We start from the raw sequence: 21,047 nt of genomic DNA, 5'->3' as shown, positions 1-21,047 counted from the left end.
ACGGGGCCTCTATGCTGTTCTTTTACCTGGTCACGACAGACGTCTTTTTTCGAGGGTTTCCTTTCTCTTTTTAATGATCATGATGAAATCGTTCCCGTTTTTATACATTAACACCAAAAACTAGGAAATTTTTCAAGCTTTAATCACTGTCGTTTTCTTTTCAATTTGGTGCCGATTTGGCAAGTTGGTACCGAGCCCTGCTTTTAACGATGTAAAAATACCTTTCAGACATAGTAACGAGCATAAGAACAAAAAGGTGGGGCGAATCAATGAATGCTCACGAGATTTGAAATCCCCGTTGTTATTATGTGCAGACCCCTACCAAAGTGAAGCCGTACTTTTCATCAATGCATTTTAATTTGTATAAATTTTATTCTTTATTAAGCACTAAAATAAACAATTTCCATAAACTTATTTTTGCTCTCCCCATAAAGTACTCGAATGCGAAATACACGTTTTTGCTTAGGTGCCGATGATGTGCTATTCTTTGTTCCTTATAGTGCTTATGCCGTGAAAGGTAGGGCTAGTAAATAGATGAGCGAACACCGTTTGCTCAACTCTTCTATAAGGAAGCTCAATAGTGCATTATATGTTCTTTCAAAGCTTGATCCTAAATCTCATGTTGGTCCTCTCTTTAAATATAGCTCAGAAAACAATTTTTGGCAACTACATTACAAGGCAAAAATGATGAGAGGAGGTGAACCGCAGAGGCTAGAACAAAACAAAAATCCCAAGGAGATTAAGACAGAAGAAATCTCCTATTTTACTTATTTAAGACAATTAATAACAACGGAAATAATGTTCTTGAGCATTTACTGAAATATATTGACTGATATAACTGCTTACAGTTGTAAGCAGTAGAAGCACTGGGATCTTAAAACTTGTAAGTCGGTTTCTTGGGATACCCATTAAAAGGAGCTATTTTTATAGGCTGTGTAAGTTTTTAAAATGCTATTTCTATTGGTGTGCAATATGAAGTTAAATTATTTCTACTTATCGTGTTTAGTCTAGCTGCAATCCAGTAAAGAACGAACCACTGCCTATATCGACCAAAAATTTAAAAGCTCTCTTACAAAAAAAGTGGTGATTGAGAAAAATATCCGTTTTTAACTGATTCGGGAATGTAACCCTTATCTAATTAATCTTCATAGTAAAATTTCATTTTGAAAAAAAATTTACGGGGATTACGAAAAATAGCCCAAAACCCCTATAATAGGTGTTGGAAATGAACAAAAGTAAATCATCAAAATTGTCATAGCAGAACGCCTTTTTCAGGAAACTTACAATCCCCTGGCTTGAAGAGCAAAAAAAAATCAATGATAATGTGCTTCAAAGGGTGTCTTGGGTAACAGCGATGACAAAGTAGTTCGTTCTTTACAAGGTTCTGCTAGAAAAAAGCCGACAGGTTTTTCGCTTGTGTAACATTCGGTCTTAAAATAAACCAGGGCTAAACAAAAATAGGAAGGCTAAACAAAAATAAGAAGAGTATAGGAAAACTACAGCTAGAAATAGTGTTACATGAAGGAATTGCATGTTATCAATATTTATAGTACAGAATGGAATCAAGCCCAAAGTAATGGAAATATTAGAATCAACTATAATTTTTGACAAAACACATGATAAGAGAGGATATTCCTAGTTCTGTGCTACATAGACGCAGATTGTCTGCATTAAAATGGGAAACACTGTGAACGTCATATAAGAGTTATTTTTGTGAATTTTTAATTGACGTATTAGTCCATCTCTTTGAATTTGTTTTTAAAAAAAATAACAAAGATATTTCAAATAACAATAGCAAATGAATTTCTTAAAATTCTCGTTACACACAAAGTACAGCAATTGCCACAGCTATGAAGCAATTTCATGTTTCAATTGATGATGCTTTGACAATTAACACCATAAGTATGTAGTTTGGGATGCTGACTAGACAGGAGGCTAAACGGAAGGAAAACCAAGAAAAGTATCGGAGCTGAGCAGCTGAACTATTTATTACAAGAAAACAGCACTACAGAAATAACACTAGCCTCCTCGAACATAAGAGAAGCATATTTAAAAGAGAAAGGCTGCTGAAAGGAATAGAGCTTGAGCATGCATAAGAATAGTTTGTAAGTTGTCTCGTGATCCAGATTATAAAAAAGTAAAATATAACAGAGGACAACATAGATATTTGACAGACCAGGGCTATCAAGAAGCAAAAACTGAAAGAGTCAAACGAAAGATCAAGGAGCGTTATTATGTCGATGACGATTACCGAAACAAATATAGGCAAATAATTGCTAGCAGAAAAATGAGTAAATACTGGAGTGATCTGTGAGACGGTATCAAAGAACCCATTGAGATAAATTCAAAAAGTATGCAAGTTAAAGAAGATCGTTTTCTTTAAGTATTTGCTCAATTTGGTTATGCTAAAGTCACATTCATATTGAGATTTAACTGAGACTCAAACTTATGCAAACACCAGACTCATTTGAAATGGCAAAAATATTCACACAGAAACGGTTTCCTGTATCCGTTCAAGCACAAAAAATAATATGAAATATTTGAAAAGCAGATGCATAGGAAAAGGCTAAATAAAGTTCTAGAAGTCAGGAAAAATATTCGAGGAGTAAAGCGCGTAGAATAATCATATCAAATGAAAAATGCAATTCTTATCTTCTATGCTCATTTCTCTTGAAATATTTCCCAAGTCTCACGCATTAAAATCTTGTGTTAAAAAGACACGGCCCTCATATTGTTCGTCAAATATTAAGGAAAACTTCTGGTAAATATATATAGTTTCTCAATTAATTGCAATTTATGGTTCTACAAAGGTTTCAATTCAGAATAACGGGTATGATTTTCAACGGCCCAGTAGAAATATTTCAACGCAGCCGTTGGACTGTCGTGACGCATAACCTTGCAGCAAAAAAAGAAGAAATTTGACGGATCATGCGAATACTCGCTGTTTTTGCTGGCAATTTCATCAGTGGGAACTCTCGTTAACTAATGTTAACCCGCCGTAATGGTCTGCCAAAATTCAAATGTAGGCCAGAATTATAAATTTTTTTCTAGATAAAAATATATCATATCTCGGAGATAAACGGGAATATTAGACTTAAAATACCTTCAAGAATGTTACAAAGGTAGAAGTAAAACTGAAAAAATGGTTGCCCTGTTTGAAGTTTAGTCTTATGTTTGTGGTTTTGCAAATGTCTGCTTAATTAGGCTAGCCCTTTAAAAGAAAGTAGGCTAATAGGGTAAAATTCTAGTTTATTGACTTTTGGATATCTTGGAAAGGGGTTAGGTTAGGGAATTGAAACTTTCAGGGATGGGTCTAAAGGCCAATGTGTATCCTGGGAAGGTATTTTGAAGTACATACCTCCACTCCTCCATCTAGAGGGTCCTGACCTTTAAAAATATGTGTGTTATAAAAGTGAAACCTTGCAAAATAGATCTTCTGCTTGAATGAAGTACAGTGAAATTGTTTTCAGCTTCACAACTTTGCTCAATCCCAATTTGTAAGATTGTAAAGATATGAAAATACATTTACTGAATTTTGAATAAAAATTGATATGGCTCAGAATTCTTCTTAAATAACAGGAATTGCATTTTCAGAACTAAAGGCAGAGAAAAAGCAACTGATAACTGAAAATTAAGGTAAAATGCTGTTTTGTCATAATTTCTATATGTGTAGACCTGTCATGTAGGTGAATTTCAGGGAAAAGGGGTGGAGGTGGGTACTTCAAAATATCTTCCCAGGATATAGGCTACTTTAGCCTGTAGACCCATCCCTGAAAGTTTCTGAAAAAATGTAACCTAACATTTTCCCTAACCTAACCCCTTTCCAAGATAGTCAAAGTCAATAAACTAGAACTTTACTGGCTAATAGCCTATGCTATTGTAGCATGTAAATTAGTAACAGTTTCAGGTATGAGCTGGGAATCTTCCAAACCATACACTTTATAGGGTAATATTCTAGTACTTAGAGAGCTAATTATTGCTTCAATAGTCAAATTGCTGTATGATATCCATTAGGCCTGGGCAGTAAAGGTCAAGAATAGCTTCTCTTCAGAAGAAGCTATTCTAAAACAAAACAATACACATTTTGATTTTTGCTTAGTGTAAGCCTGTTCTTGGCAATTCATCCTCAGCCCCCTCTAATGGTTTAAATAGTTAGACTAAACACAGAAAACTATGCTTGTGTAAGGTACCTACTACCAAATATTCTTTGTCTAAGTAGAACCTGTTTCTCTGATGCTCAATTCTAATGCAATAGGTAAAATTATAGCAGTTCATATAAACGGCTTACTAATAAAGTGAATATACCACTCAATGCCTTTTTTTATGTTCTTTGCAAATATAATAATCCCTTCTACTGTGAATTCAAATTTAAGCACTTTTTGAGCTGTTAAAGATGACAAATTTAAAAAAAAATATGACAATTCATATAGCTGACTTACCAATACAGTGAACATACCACTTGATGTCCTTTTTATGTTCTTAAGGAATATAATAATTGCTTCTACCACAAAGTCAAATTTAAGCACTTTTTGAGCTCTTAAAAATGACAAATTTTCAGTTAAAGTATGAGTTATTGCTGGTTTTCCAAAAAATAATACTATGTTTTCTCAGTGCCATCTTTTTCTGTTGTTTTTGAAAACATTTGAATTTACAGTAGAAGCAATTATTATATTCATAAAGAACATAAAAAAAGGCATCAGGTTGTTTATTCACTTTATTGGTAAGCCAGTTATATGAACTGCTATAATTTTACCATGAAATATACCTAAGTAGGCTATGATAAAAATATAATACTTTAGAAGTGAATTTGGCCTGATGGGTTAGGTACAATCATTCTGCATATTATATCATAAGATTTGTTTTCTAATTTCACACTGTCCAAATACTTTACACCCTCCCCTCCCCCAATGTACAAATATATAGCCCCTATTATGCCTATATATTTTTCATCTATTCTGTTACTTCTCTTTGTCTTGCCTCATGCTAACCCAAAAATAAACTGGTTCTACAGTGGATCAATGATTGAATTCTTACTTTATAATATGCAGTAAACACACATGAATCATATTTCCCTTTTTTATATCTTTTTGAACCAATGCTATCAATTATCATGTTAGTTCTGTTTTACATAGTCTAGGGTTAGTCTATTTGAGACCATAGGAGGGGATTGGGGCTTAGGGGTGAATTGTCAAATCATGAACACAAACTATAAAAATTAGCAATCTAACAATGTGTCTCTTTTTGTTCTAGCATGTCTCCTTCTGGAGAGCTGCACATTAAAGTGAAGCAATGGACCTATAGGAATAAGATAGACCAATTAAGCATTTATGATTATTTTAAGGTAGTTTTCAAAATTTCTGGTAGCCATTTTCTAATAAAAACAAGATTCTGCTTTGAGGGTTAAATATAAAATTGGTAAATTTATATATATTCAAATAATTTTGCCAGTAAAAAGTGAATACATCCCTTGATACATTTTCTATTCTCTATCCAAACTCAATAATTTCTTCTGGGAGAAATTCCATTTTGAGCTCTTAAAGGGGCTAAGAACAATCCACAGTAACCAAAGGTTGAAAAATATGTTTGTAAAAAAAACTGTCAAAATGAGAAAAAGCTGCCATCTGTTGCTGATTCAGGAATGGTAATCATTATTTTCATTAGTCTTATTAGTAAACTGTTATTTTAGAAACAAATTTACAGAAATTTTTATAAAAGAGCCTGAAACCCATAAAAGAAGGGTCATAGCAAAAAAAAAGTATACCATTAGAATCACCATTGGTGAAAAGCTAGATATGAAACTTGCAGACTTCACCTTAAACAATAAGGAAAACTGCATTTTTGTATAGGTAGCCTGATGTATCCTGTTTTTTTTCTTTGTTTCTAACAACACTGAAAAATACAGAGTTGTTTAAGATCTTGTTTTTTGTATACAGAGATATGTTTATATCTCTATCACTTTTAGCTAACTTTTTAAGGTGATTCTCTTAACTTTTTCCTGTGTCTTTAATTGCCTATGCTTACAACGACATAAGTGTTATGTTCCAGTTTAAGTCAAAGGTACTCGGAGGCCTTTGAAATTGATAGGGTTTCAAATAGTAATCAGGTTAGTGAGTAGGAAGAACCCAGAGAAAATACAGGTTGTTATATGTTATTATATATATATATATATATATATATATATATATATATATATATATATATATATATATATATATATATATATATATATATATATATTATATATATATAATACTTTAAAAACTTTATATACAAAAACTTTATTTTATGCAATGCAAACTTTAATTAGTTAATAATTGAACATAAATGATAAATTTATCAAGTAAATGACAGTAAATCCTCATTTTTTTACAGTGCTGGCATATACAAAGGTTTAGGTCTAGACATGTACCTTCCTCCTTGAAAAATACTCTTTGTGGTTGACTGGTCTCCAATCACTTTTGACTTACAAAAAAGTATAGACCAGAAATTTTCCAATAAATCAAATGACATTAAAGATCAATTTCAAATTTATGATGGATGTTTTAAAGTCTTTCTTTTTTACCCTTTCACAAAAAGCAAAAGTTCTGTTTACAGACCCTAGATTATGCATCATTTTCTACATTGGCCCTCCCCTTTTCTCTCCCTTAGAACTCATTTTATATTTATCTGAAGGATCAATGAGAAAATGTTCCTTACTTTCAGCTGAAAAAACTTATTTTTTAAAATTTAATTTATCTGAAGGCTCAATGAGAACTGGGATGTTTTGGCATTAAAATACAAACTTTGAAACTCCCTCCATGACTACAAAACTGTAAGAGGACCCCATTGTAGAAGTTGAAGTGCCTTTTTATGGCACTTGGTATTTACCAAGTGACATATAGTGATCACAATTTCTGTCTGTTGGTCTGTCTGTCTGTTGGTCCCAGTTTTGCTAGTTTGGGCACTTCCATATAAGCTACAACAGTGAAAGTTGGCAGGCATATCAGGGACCAGACCAGATTAAATTAGAAATAGTTGCTTCCCCAATTCAACCATCTGGGGGTGGGGCAGTGTTAAAGGATGGTGAATTTGGAAAAAATAGAAAAAATGAGGTATTTTCAACTTACAAATAGGTGGTCAGATCTTAATGAAATTTGATATTAGAAGGATCTAGTGTCTCAAAGCTCTTATTTTAAATCCCAACCAGATCTGGTGACATTGGGGGGAGTTGGAGGGGGAAACTGGAAATCTTAGGAAATGCTTAGAGTGGAGAGATTGGGATGAAACCTGGTGAGAAGAACAATTACAACTCCTAGATACGTGATTGACATAATCGGACCGGATTTGCTCTCTTTGGGGGGGGGGGTCTAGTGCTTAAGTGAGTTTGGTGCTTCTGGACATGCTAGGACAATGAAAATTGGTAGGCATGTCAGGGACCTGCACAAATCGACTTTATAACAGTCATTTCCACGATTCAACCGTCTAGGAGGGGGGTCTGGAGGAAGGGGAAATTGTGAAGATTGAGATATGTTTGTCTCATGAATGGGCAATCAGATCTTAATGAAACTTGGTATATAGAAAGATATCATGTCTTGGATACTCCATTTTCAATTTGGATCAGATCTGGGGACTTTGGGCGGTGGAGGGGGGGGGGAAGAAGCAAATCCTGGAAACCGGAAATCTTGGAAAATGCTTATAGTAGAGAGATCAGGATGAAAAATTGATGGGAAGAATAAGCACAAGTTCTAGATACATGATTGACATAACCAGACCATGTCTGATCTCCCGTCAATGGGAGAGACAAGGGGAGGGTGGAGGTAGAGATTGATGTATAATTCCTAGGGCTATAGCCAGGATTTTTGGAATATTTCTATCCTACACTGTAATTAGGAAAATGAAGAGAAATATTTAACCCCAAAATAAGCGTTCTGTATTAGAGGGGGATTGCCTCCTCCTCAAGGTCATGGAAACTTTAGAGGATGCTTTTAGATCAGAAATTGAGAGTTCTAGTCCTTATTTTTATGTTGAAAGGGATTGGAGGCCAACCAGCCGTGAGGGAGGGGGCAAACATTGGCTCCCTTCTATTAGATCTATTGTATCTCTATAAAGATTAGCATCTTTATATTTCTCTATAGCCGTCAACAAAGCTATCAAGTCAAGTCGTAATAAAACTAACCCATTAGGAATAGGCTTTAGTATGGCAAATTGGACGAATCTGTTTGTCAAAGTCATAATAGATAAGGGTTTTGACAAAGTTGGACAGAGCCATTTAAAAAAAAAAAAAAAAACTAAAGGAGACAGAGAACACTTTCTTATATAGTAAAAATATCATATCAATATCTTATTTAAAATTACATATAAAAACCCTGAGCACTATTGGCTTTATAAGCCATAATCTGACCAAAAATAAAGGTTGTCATGTCAAGAGAGGCCATTTTCAAAAAAAAAACTAAAACCTAAGCTTTTGAAGACTTCAGATGAAACAAATAAAACCAGTTTATTTTTTACTTAATTACCAGTGTTTTTTTTGGAAAAATACTTTGCACATGTTTTTGGCCATGTATTGGAGGGGGACTGCCTCCTCATCAAAGTCATAGAAACTTTAGAGGATACTTTTTACATCAGAAATTGACAGTTCTAGTCCTTATTTATAAGTCAAAAGGGATTGGAGACCAACCAGCCATCATGGAGGGGGTAAACATTGGTTCCCTTTTATTAGATCCATCGTATCTCCATAAAGATTAGTTCTTTATATTCCTCTATAGTCATCAACAAAGCTGTCAAGTCGTAATAAAACTAACCCATTCAAATTGGACCAATCATTTTGTCAAAGTCATGATAGATAAGGGTTTTGACCAAATTGGACAGAGCCATTAAAAAAATAATAATAAAATAAAAACAAAGAAGACAGAGAATACTATCTTATGTAGTAAAAATATCTTGTCAATATCTTATTTAAAAATACAAATAAAAACCCTGAGCATTATTGGCTTTATAAGCCATAATCTGACCAAAAATAAAGGTTGTCATTTCAAGAGAGGCCATTTCAAGTTTTCGAAGACTTCAGATGAAACAAATAAAATCAGTTTATTTTTTACTTAATTACCAGTGGTATTTTTTGGAAAAATACTTTGTACATATTTTTGGCTATCTTTAAGAGTATAAACATGGAATTTCTGACTAAAAAATACCGATTCCTGAAAATGATATTAAACATTGTTTAAGATAGGAAAATAACATTAGATCAAAACGAAGGTGATCTGCCCTAACTTGAAATCATAGTGTAAGAACTATAGATAAGGTAGCAAGTTACCTTTTGGACCCCCATTAAGGGCTCAAAAAGGAATTTTCCCTAGAAGTAATAATTGAATTTGGAAAGAGCATAAAAAAGGCATCAAATGCTGTATTTACTTTCTTCCTAGTTAAATTATGTGAATATCTATAAATTTACTATAATTTATTTCCAAGGGAATCGATTAGCATACTTAGAAAGCGGTGGGTTCACATTCAACCTTGATAAGTAATGATTGGTAATTGAAAAAACTCCTAATATATTTTCCCTTCAACTCTGTTTCCAATATTATGATTAATACTATTGTAATTACATCTGAGCACTCTCCCTCATAATAGGGCCAGATATATCCTTAGGCTATGTAAAAAACATGGGGTAAAATTCTAGAGGATGGGTTTTGGGAATTTGGTTGTCACAGGGGCTTGTTTCACGCTTGTCACCTTTCTTGTAGTTGGGTTCAATTAAAGTTTTCTTTATATCACTAGGTGCATTCCCTTTTTCTTAAAATTATACCTTATGCCCCCCAGTAATTTAATTCAAACTTTCCAACCATCATATTTCGAAAACTTATTTACTCTGCTATCAGCAGCTGCTGCCTCATTATTTTTCAATCTTTTCAGTACTGTCTCTGACTCTTCTGTGCAAAATAACTGTCCTTTCACTTCCAAATTGTTGGAATTTTTTCAGTAATTTAAAAAAAAAATTTCTTTTATATTCTTCTTTAAGACTAAATTGCTTAAATTAGGAATGAATGAGGATGAAAAGAGAAGATGAGATTGAACACAAAGATCAACCAAATGTATAGCATTGTCTATCTTGGTAGCTTTAATAGTCAAAATGGTGGATTCTATAGAGATGTAAAAAATAAAATAGTCAAGGCACAGGGCGTTGTTTTGGGACTTGAAGATGTTCAGAAGAATAAGTGACTATGAAAATTTCTGGGGCATATTACAAGTCATAGAAATATGAGGGGGATTGCCCATCCCATTCAATTACTGACCGATGCCAACCTCATCATGAGAGTGTCTTGCTGGGAGTCTGATGCTGCCTGTCATAACCAACCATCTTTCATACTCTATTTAAAGTTAGGTCCATGAAAAGTATGGTGTGATCTCACTTCTTAGGACTGTAAATAATTAGGTAAATCAGGATTTTTTTTATTGTCATTTATGGTGCATTGTCCTTTTTGGAAATCCTTGTTGGTCATAATGGAAAGCATACAACTTCAAATGGTGTGGTGATGTTTTGACTTAATTTAGTTTAGTTTGTTGTTTTTTTTGTGTGTGTGGTGTGGTAATTATAGAGACATTAGCTTGATTTCTATAGGAAGCAAAATTTTTCAATATGTTTTAGGCTTAGAGATCCTGTAGATAAGGTTTTGAGGGAAAAAGTGTGATTTTAGGAAGGGTAGAGGATGCATTGACCACATTTTTAATCTTAGATTAGTAATTGTGCTATAAGATTATGAACAGGCATTTGATATACCCAGTAGAAGAGCCTTAGTGAAGATCCTACCCTTGTAGGGTTTACATGATAAATACATTAAAGTGATTAGTGCTAACTGTTATATACAGGAACAATATTGCTGCTGTTAAGGTGGGAAATGAGGTTAATAGCTGATTTTGTATTGAATCAGGAGTTAAGGTCTATCCCCATTTAAATGTATCATTTTGACGGACTTTGTTATTAAGGAAGCCAGCAAAAGTTGTGAGCCTTTGGAATGGAGGGCCTCATGGAAAGTATGGAATCAAATAGAAACATAATTCTCTCATAGGCTGTGATTATGCTCATGATTTGAATGTCCTAGATGAAGATGCTAGCAAAACGAATAATTTTTTGGGAGTTTGGGGTGCAAAACATTGAAAGTTAATGTTAAGAAGACTAAGTCACTTAGAATAGGAATAAATGAATGTGTAGAGATGATGTTAGTTAACAAGAAGATTCAATCAAGTGGATTGTTTTGGTTAGCTGGGTATTATTGTTAGTAAAGATGGTGGATACAATGAAGATAATAAAAGTGGAATAGCAGAGGCCTAGGGTTTTATCTTCACAATTGAAAAAAGTTTGGAAGAGTAGGAAGATAATTCTACAAATCAACATTAGATTATTGGAAGTTACAGTGATGACAATGGTCATGTACAATTCTGAAATATTGGCTTCAGAAGACAAAGGAGGGTTTGTTTAGTGTTTTTCATAGTAATTGTCTATCAATGGTCTACCAATCGATTATATTTCAAACAGAAAGCTGTACAGAAAATATGGTTCAATCCCACTTTCTAGGGCTATAATGAGAGAAAAATTGGGATGGCTACAACACTTTTTGTTGTAAATTGTCCTTTTCAACCATCCAACAATAGCTAAACAAACAGGAATGGGATGAAGAGGTCCCTGTGAATGGAGTGGGAAGATGTTGTAAGAAAGAATTTAAAGGAAATTGGAACTTGTTAGGAGGGTGTAAAGAGGAAAGCTTTGAATAGATAAGGATGGAGGAAGAGCTTGTGCACCTCTGTTGGCCTCAGCTTGTTTTCTGCTGCCCTAAGTTTTTAGTAGTAGGAGCTATATATATATATATATATATATATATATATATATATATATATATATATATATATATATATATATATACATATTGTATGTGTGCTTTTATATGTCCCTAAACAGCTACTCTCTTTAAACAAGCAATAATTATTTATTGTGTAAATTTGGTTTTACTCGAAGATTGCTCTTTTTTTTTTTTTTTTTTTTTTTTTTTTTTCTTTTTTTTTTTTTTTTTTTTTTTTAATTAACATCCTTGCATTTTCTGGCCTGAAAAAATAATCTAGAAAAATCATGAGTTTGAGAAAATTCGTTTTGAGCGTTTACTTTGAAAAAAACCCATAAGACTGATGCCATTTTACAAGCACATTTCAAGAGCATAAAGTACATTAGTTCCATCCCATGGGCTCTTATATTGTATATATGTAGTATCTATGATGCATGGAAAATTATACAAGATGACAAACTGCTTTGAAGAAAATTACAGTTGAATAAAGAACTTTTATTTTTGTGTCCATGAAGGATAGAAGGAGGAATAATATTTACTATGCATGACATAAGCAAAATTACACAAAATGACAAATGACTGAACAGCTAAAGAAAAAGACATGGACCAAGAAACAGCAACAAATCATATTGAATTGCAAACAAAAATATGACTTAAAACTAAAGAATAACACTATAATTATGTTATTGCAGAACTGAAATATTTCAGAAAAATACAATTGAAAAAGGATAATGCTAAGCAGGAAGGAGGAATTGAATTTCTTAATTCAGCTGAAATTGCTGATTTGCCTCTTTGATATTAAAGAATAAACAAATTATTGTGCCAATTTTAGATATTTCAGAGGGCATAGGCATTGGAACATGTGATTTTGAATGAGTCCAAATAGCTAAAGTAAAAGGCATGGAAGAAAGTCAAGGTAATGATGCATGAGAATGAAGCCTAGGCGAGATTTGCGGCTAGAAGACATTTGGCAACCAGTATCACAACGACTGTATCAAATCGTTAATGGAGTCTGTGGATAGAAGAGAAGCAACAGTGAGAGTCACAAAGAGTTCCATAAGAAAACAAATCCTATAAAATGAATAATTCTTTGATGCTTAAACAGGAACGATGAATTGAATTCACGCCAGACTTCCTTAATTCAATTGTTATTGCCTATTTGACACCCCATGACTCAAAACAAAAGAAAAGCGTATACAAATACTCCCTTTAAACAAACAATGTGCATTTATTTAATAAAATCTGTTTGTTATAATTATATGCCCTTTCAGTATTTTTCTCAGGGTGGCTGCATCTAATCTAACCTGAAGCCCTGACATCAAAAAGAAGTTCACATTATCTGCAGTTAGAAGACAAGCGGCAACGAGAAACAATATATACAAGCCTACCATATGCTTAGTGCCAGGGTCTGGCCTCCAAATTGGCTGCATGTTTTTTTTTTTGTTCTTTTTAACTAGCATATTGACATTTCTGGCCACAAAAACGATCTAAGTAGGTCACAACTTTAAGGAATGATTCGTATTTTTCTCAGGGTGGTATTATCTTTAATCTGACTAGAGAAGACTTAAGATTGAAGTTCTCAATATTGATGGGAAGAAAAATGGTATTTCCAAAATAATTATTTGGCTGTGTTCATAAAGGTTTTATCCATTTTCATTAGAATAAACTTATGAAAACAAAAACAATTTCTGCTTATTTGAAGAAGTTTCGGTTATTTGAATTTAGAAACTAATTACAGCTTTTCCCTAGTAGCTTATTGCAGCTTTAGCTGCCCTGATTCTTGCTACCCTGATTAGCTGCTTGTAAAACATTATCCACCATCTGTAAGGATAATTAGGGAGAACAGAGAATTTCCATCCAAAAGTACGCAAGAACCTACCCTCTCCTCGGAAGCTCTGGGATATGCTTATGATGACCTAAAGTTGATTATTTTAACTAACCAAAAATTTTGCAAATAGTACTGTACTCTTACTGCCTTAGCATATGGTATAATGAATTGAACAACTTTGATTTGATCCGATGAAAATGATTGTTGGTATATGTACGGAAAAATTATGGCTACTAAAGGTTCTCAGAAACATTCCCATAATGCTTACTGACATGATAATTATTAAGTAGGTTTATATTTCAACATTACACTTTTTTTTAGACTTAATATGGTGTTGATGTCATCAGTTTGTTCAAGAAGGCTACTAAGTAGAAGTTTGTCAAAGAAAGTGAAGATAGTTGAGGTTGGACCACGTGATGGGCTTCAAAACGAAAAGGGTCTTGTTCCAACAGAGGCAAAGATCAACTTCATAAACTTACTATCAGAAACAGGATTGCCAGTTGTTGAGGTGACAAGCTTTGTTTCACCGAAATGGGTTCCCCAAATGGGAGACAATGCATCAGTTTTCAAAGGAATTACAAAATATCCTAATATTTCTTATCCAGTGTTAGTACCAAATATGAAAGGTTTGCACTCAGCAATTGAAGCAGGTGTAAATGAAATTGCTATTTTTGGCGCAGCCTCTGAAACATTTTCGTTGAAAAATATAAATGCGTCTATAGAAGAGAGTCTAAAACGTTTTATTGAAGTAACTCAAGTAGCAAAAGAGAATAATATCAAAATCCGGGGCTATGTCAGCTGTGTTGTTGGCTGTCCGTATGAAGGCGATGTAAAACCAGAGACTGTACTAACTGTTACTGAGAAACTTTTAGCTATGGGATGCTATGAAGTATCTCTAGGTGATACTATTGGAGTTGGAACACCGGGAAGTATAAGGAAAATGCTATCAACAGTACTTGAAAAAGTTAGACCTGAGCAGCTTGCCATTCATTGCCATGACACATATGGACAGGCTCTAGCAAATATTTTGGCTGCCATTGAGATGGGAATTACTACTGTAGATTCGTCTGTTGGTGGTCTGGGAGGATGTCCATATGCCAAAGGAGCTTCAGGTAGGGCTTGGTGTTTTTCCTATATCTAAGCTTTAGTGCATTGATATGAGTATAGTAAGATCCATGAACAAGTATTCAGACGGGAAAGATGTATCAGTTTTTTTTTTTTTTTTTTTTTTTTTTTTTTTTTTTTTTTTTTTTTTTTTTTTTTTTTTTTTTAACTAGAAGCTCTAGTGCTTCTACCATCCCGAATTTTTCAAATTTCTCCTCATATACCAAAATGGGAATTGGGTTTTCCTGAATATCCTCCAAAATTGACGATCAGAAACAATGAATGTGTATTTACTAGCGTGAATTTGTATATCGTATAAAGATGAAGCACAAATCGTTAACTATTGTTAATGTAAATTTTGTGGAGATTTTGGAAAACCCAATTCTCTTTCAGGAAACCTCTGGGAAAGAAGAAGCATTGACTTGAACTGCATGAAAATCAAAATAGATTAACTTATGGAAAAAAAAAATGCATCCTAGCTTTAAAATTATTACTTAAGAGAAAATTCACCACGCATTCTGGTAAGTTCCTTTTTCAATAAAAATTTTACTGGATACGCTGGTAAGCTGGATACACATGATACATTTAAAAAAAATATCAGTCATGAGCCTTGGCTTCCAAATTGGGATTTCTTTTGTTTTGTCTTAGTGTCAAACTTTTTCTCTGAATAGACCATTTTAATCTTATGAAATACATTTTTTGACTGTTTATTTATAAGATTAGTTAGTATATTTAAAGAGGTAGTGATATTACAATTCTTTGTGTTGATTTCATTTAGTTTTTAGTTAGACTTGTTGTTCATTTATATTCCTGTTCGTTTCTAGCTTCCTATATTCATACACATTAATTTATGTTCTTTTTAAGATTGACTTATTATTATTCATGTTTGACTTAATCTATGAATTTATTTCTGCTTGTTTTACGTTTTGATATCGCTCTTTATTTTCTTGGGGGAGTGCTTTTTAAATTAATTTGGTTGAGGAGTGATTTTTGATTGTTTATATCATCTCAATTTGGTTACACTTTACAGTATAGTTGTGATAGCAAATCAGTATGGGCATCGAAATTGAATTAGAAAGCTTACTAACCTGGTAATGCTCAGCGAAAGATGCTACGTCCGTTTAAGATTCTTTTAGCAGAAGTATATAAAAAAAAACGTGCCTTGGAAAAGTATTGTCAGAGAGCCAATAGAGAGGATGTTTTAATGTAGGTGTTGTCTTAAATTACCTTAGATCACAACTTAGACTGAGTTAAGGATTTCTGTCCTTGTAATGCTCGGTGAAGACTTCTGCCGCATGTTATTTACCTAATTTCCAATCGAAACTGCGTCTTAAATTACCTTAGATCACAACTTAGACTGAGTGAAGGATTTCTGTCCTTGTAATGCTCGGTGAAGACTTCTGCCGCATGTTATTTACCTAATTTCCAATCGAAACTGCTGCTGATTTTACTCATTGCAACATTTTTTTCTGTGCTGGTGACTGGTACTGTTTTTTGTTTTTATTTTTCAAACAGTTCGTGGTAACGAATTGTAAGTAAGAAGCGACCTGGCTCAATAGTAACCGAAACTCTAAAAAACGGATACCAATAGATATGTAAAAAGAATTGAATTTTTATGCTGATTTTAATTATATAAGTTTCATTAAGTTTAGTCTTACCCATCAAAAGTTACGAGCCTAAGAAAATGTGCCTTATTTTTAAAGAAAGGGGGAAACATCCCCTAAAAGTCGCAAATCTGAATGAAAATCACACCATCAGACTCAGCGTATCAGAGAACCCTATTGTAGAGGTCTCGAGCTTCAACCTGCAAAAATGTGTAATTGTGTTTTTTACCAGAAGAAAGATCACGGATGCGTGTTTATTTGTTTTTCCCCCAGGGGGGATCGTATCGACCCAGTGGTCCTAGAATATCGTGAAAGGGCTCATTTGAACAGAAATTAAAAGTTCCAGTGCCCTTTTTCAGTGACCAAAAATATTGGAGGGCAACTAGACCCCCCCCCCACCCGTTTCCCCCCAAAATCGTCCGATTCAAATTTTGAGATTGCCATTTTGTTCATTATAGTTGAAAGGCCCAGTAACTATGCCTTTAGATTTAAAATGACCCCCCCCCTCCAAAGCCCAGGGGAAGGGTCTTTAAGTAATAAAATTTGCCCATTGTTTACGCATTGTATTTGTTATTGGGAAGCATGCATGCATTCTAGGGTGGGGAGACGAATTTTCTGCTGGGTTGTTTTTTAACGGTGAAACTTTCCATGGGGAGGGAAGTTTCCAGGGTTTGAATTTGTCAGAGGATATTATACACTGGGATATTTTGCCAGAATTCCTATGAAAAATCATTTTTATATTTCTTGCTTTCTCTTTTCCGTCTCCATTTTACGCCTGGAGTCGTTAAGGGTAATTGTCCTGGGTAAATTTTCACCGGGGTTGAATTGTCTAAGAAGTGGTTCCCAAACTTATTTAGACACTGTACCCCTTTTTACCACAAAACATTTTAAGTACCCCTTCTCAGATACCGGTACTAAGTAAACTATAACTAAAATATAAATAAAATTACAAGCCCTAGAGTTAAAGGGTTGTTTTATTTTTGTTTGCTGGCCAGCCGCGTACCCCCTAAAGAATTTTTTGTACCCCCAAGGGGTACGCGTATCACAGTTTGAGAACCACTGGTCCAGAGGGGGAGGGTATTTCTCCGTGGAGGTGGGGCCAGATTTCCTGGGATTATTTAAATAACGATCAGAAATTAGCAAAGGAGCAATGTTAAAACTTAAAACGAACAGAAATTATTACATATATGAAGGGGGGTTGCCTCCTCCTCAACACCTTGCTCTTTACGCTAAAGTTTGATTTTTGTCCCAATTCTTTAAGAACGACTCATGAAACAAAAGGGTTGTTTAATTGGAACAATGAAAAGCTTTTCTCACAAGTACTAAAAAACTTTAGTGCAAAGAGCGAGATGTTGAGGAGGAGGAAATTCCTTCATATACATAATAATTTCTGTTCGTTTTAAGTTTTAATATTGCTCCTTACTTTTAGCTGAAAAAATTTGTTTTTTTATTGAATTAATCAAATTAGGGCTGTTATGGCTACGGATTACATTTGTAGCCGCAACAGTAGTCATTTAAGTATAAAAAAAAAACTTCTGAAGAATTTGAACCAACTTTTTTAAGCAAAAAACTAATTTGAATGTGGTTTGTCGTTAAGATTGCTCTGAAGAACACCAAGGAACAATTAACAATTTTATCCTAAAAAATATTTTGTTCTTTATTTGAACCTTCCTCTCTCTAAAAAAAATAATCTCTTCTCCCATATTAAACGTAAAACTGTTTCTTCTTATGTTTATTTGTTTGTTTGTAACAGCTTTACAAAAATTTGCATTTACCCCTGAATCATATTTTTTAGGAAATGTGGCCACTGAGGATGTTGTCTATATGCTAAACGGACTGGGGATTGAAACTGGTGTTGACTTGAGAAAACTAATTAAAGCAGGTGATTTCATATCTGGAGTGTTGAACAGACCCTCGAATTCAAAAGTCAGTCGTGCCTTAGCTGCTAGATTATAAAAGTAAAACAGTTCAAAATAGGGATGAAACCTTTTAATTGACAGTGAACAGATATAAAATTATTTAACTGGATATTTCGAACACATATACAGTGTTCATCATCAGCAGTAAAACTGTAAAGTTTTACTTTACATAAAGTTTCATAAAGCAGTAAAAAAGCAGTTTTACTGCTGATGATGAACACTGTATAATCTCGAAATATCCAGTTCATCCCTATTTTGAACTGTTTTACTTTCGTCATGGAAAGGCAGTGTGGTCTTCGAAGTTATCTACTGCTAGATTATAAGCAAATTTTGATTGTTGCTAGGCATAATATGTGAAAAGAGTTCTTAACAGTAGTACTGTAGTGCTTAATCTAACTGCCTATGTAAAATTCCAATTGATCCCTGAGTTTTATAAATTTACTAAATGCGTTTTTTCCTTGATATTAGCAGAAAGAGGTAGATCATGAATTGGCATTTGTGTAATTCGTTATTTTTTACTGTACTTACTGTATTAGCTACTTCCAATGTACCATTTGATGCTTTTAAGAATAGTCAATTTGGACCAGTGACTTCTTGTTCAAAAATAGACTTGAGTTTTTTTTTTCTCTCTCTTTATGAACAACTTAAGAGTAGCACAAGTAAACTATTTTTTCTGAAAGCCATTATGTATTTATTTAATATATTAACTTATTTTGCTCTTTTTATCTTTATTTTGATATGTTTTATTTGTTTAAAATTCGGTGTATAGTAGCAATTTGTCAAGTTGAGAACTCTTTAGCTAATGTATTTATTTCTGTTATTATTTCGTTTTCTTGTTGAACGTAGAACTTTTTGCTTTGGAAACTGTACGAATAAATTCGTATTATCTGATTATTTATATCTTAAATAAGTCTCCACGTTTATTTCCTGTGAACTAGTTGAACAGACTCACCCGATAAGTACCCAAGACTTTGCTTCTGAAGAGAGAGGAACGTTGAAAAAACTGTTTTAAGTGTTCTTTAATTGCCATTAAATAAACTGAAAAACACTTATTTTTCGGTAATTGTTTCGTATTTAAATGGGCCTTTTGCATTTCAAGAGAGAAAGGGGCTTAAACAGAGTAATTTTTTGTATAGTCGGTTTTTCCTTTCAAAATTTAAGTCATGGACAGTTTTGACACCCACAATCAAACCACACTCTCCTGCAAAAATAAGTTTTGAGCTCCTGCAGTTTGGTATTTGTATTTGAAATGCACGTCTGCGGTTTAGAGGCCTTGGGTACGTTCTCCTTTCACCCGAATTATCAAGGATCATGCGACTTTCCTAATAATTTCTTATTATTCCACATAATTTTCTATTTTTGTTCATACCCGCTAGGTTACATTGAAACTATGCATATTTTTAATGTTTTGCACTGGAACAAAGCACAACTGAGATATCTTGGGGCTCTCTAGACTTCACCTATGTATAAAACAGAGTTGATAGCCATATGCGAGAATCTAAATCCAAATCATAGAACACACGGTATATGCCATGGTTTTGGATGTCCAAGTTTCTTTCCTTGTGTATATAAGACTAATTTAGAATAATAGTTACCTTTCCTGAATAAGCTAGAAATGACTTTTTCTCTCACTTGCCATTTCTTAAACGCATTATTAGGTTGCAGTTACCGCTGTAACCATGATTCTCATCTAATCAGGGCTGTGGTCTGGAAGTTACTCCTGTTAAAATGAGCTTCCCATAGACTTCAAATATCTGTTTTAGACTTGTTTTATTTTAGACTTTTTTTTTTCGGATTTCAAGCTTGGCGGAGTTTTGAACCGAGTGGGATGGTTGTTGATAGAAGAGCACCGCCTAGTGTGGAAAACTGTGTTGTAACCAAGAAGGGCCCAGGATTGCACAAAGCCTCCATTCAACTGTAGGTCCCAGGAACTTCTTACTGTCCGATTCTAAGCCGACTAAAGCGCTTCGTGTAGACTTGAGAAGATATGTTACTCCCCTTCCTGCACTGAATGAAACCATTGCTTTTCTTAAGCCCAAAATAACTTCAATTTATTTAAAGGATTTGAAATTTGAAAACCGTCTGAATCACATTCTCTTTTACAGATGATTTTTTTTTTATATTCTTATGCAGAGGGTAATTTTCTTTTCCAGAAAATTTGGACCAGAAACTTGTTTTTGTTGTTGTTTTTTTATTTTCTCCTTTGGTGATAGGACCCATTCAACTTTCAATTTACTTGGCGAGATTGTTATAGTTTTCTATTTTAAGAGTCACACTAAGTTTTTCAATTTTAATGTCTATATCGAACGAATAATTTGAAGGAAGTTAGACTAGCCAAAGAAGGCAAGTTACGTCCCAAACTTTCCTAAAATTTACGCCCCAAATTTCTAACTACTTCCCCCCCCCCCTCTTACTACGTACTTTTTCGTGTGACAAAATCATCATCTTCCTATGGAACTTCACAAGTTCAAATTTTTAAGTTGAATTCACGGTGGGTTGCAAAGCTTTTATGTAACGAAGTTTTCACAAAAGAAAGTAATCTTGTGAAAAAGAAACAATCCATTTAGTTTTTGCTTAGTTTCACTTAGACATTTGATTCAGTGTTCTTTTCTAATGTTATTATCTTCTTCTCAAATACTTTATCTGAAATGGGGATGGATGAATAGGCTATTCCCGCAATTATGTACCAATGTTTCATGTTGCAACGTTCATATTATACGAATTATTGAGAGTTTAAGTTCCTTAAGAAAACGAAAGGGTGTCACTGAAACAGGCTGGA

At 33.7% G+C, this 21,047-nt stretch overlaps 1 protein-coding gene across 3 annotated transcripts; it reads left to right on the top strand.

Moving 5' to 3' along the window:
* Positions 1-2,919: 2,919 nt before the first annotated feature.
* LOC136041022 (hydroxymethylglutaryl-CoA lyase, mitochondrial-like) lies at positions 2,920-19,162 on the top strand. Of its 3 annotated transcripts, none has more exons than XM_065725538.1 (3): positions 2,920-3,022; positions 13,963-14,753; positions 18,145-19,162. In XM_065725538.1, exons 2-3 carry the CDS (start codon positions 13,970-13,972, stop codon positions 18,303-18,305), a joined length of 945 nt encoding a protein of 314 aa, XP_065581610.1. In that variant the 5' UTR covers positions 2,920-3,022; positions 13,963-13,969; the 3' UTR covers positions 18,306-19,162. The 3 variants fall into 3 exon arrangements, with proteins under 3 accessions (XP_065581610.1, XP_065581609.1, XP_065581611.1); XM_065725537.1 differs by having other exon boundaries at positions 3,004-3,122; XM_065725539.1 differs by lacking the exon at positions 2,920-3,022 and adding an exon at positions 5,415-5,641.
* Positions 19,163-21,047: the final 1,885 nt, after the last annotated feature.

Source organism: Artemia franciscana, chromosome 21 (genome assembly GCF_032884065.1).
Source record: "Artemia franciscana chromosome 21, ASM3288406v1, whole genome shotgun sequence".
Taxonomy (NCBI): Eukaryota; Metazoa; Arthropoda; class Branchiopoda; order Anostraca; family Artemiidae; genus Artemia; species Artemia franciscana.
The sequence above is the reverse complement of the archived record's forward strand: the minus strand, read 5'-3'. Positions and strand labels throughout refer to the sequence as shown.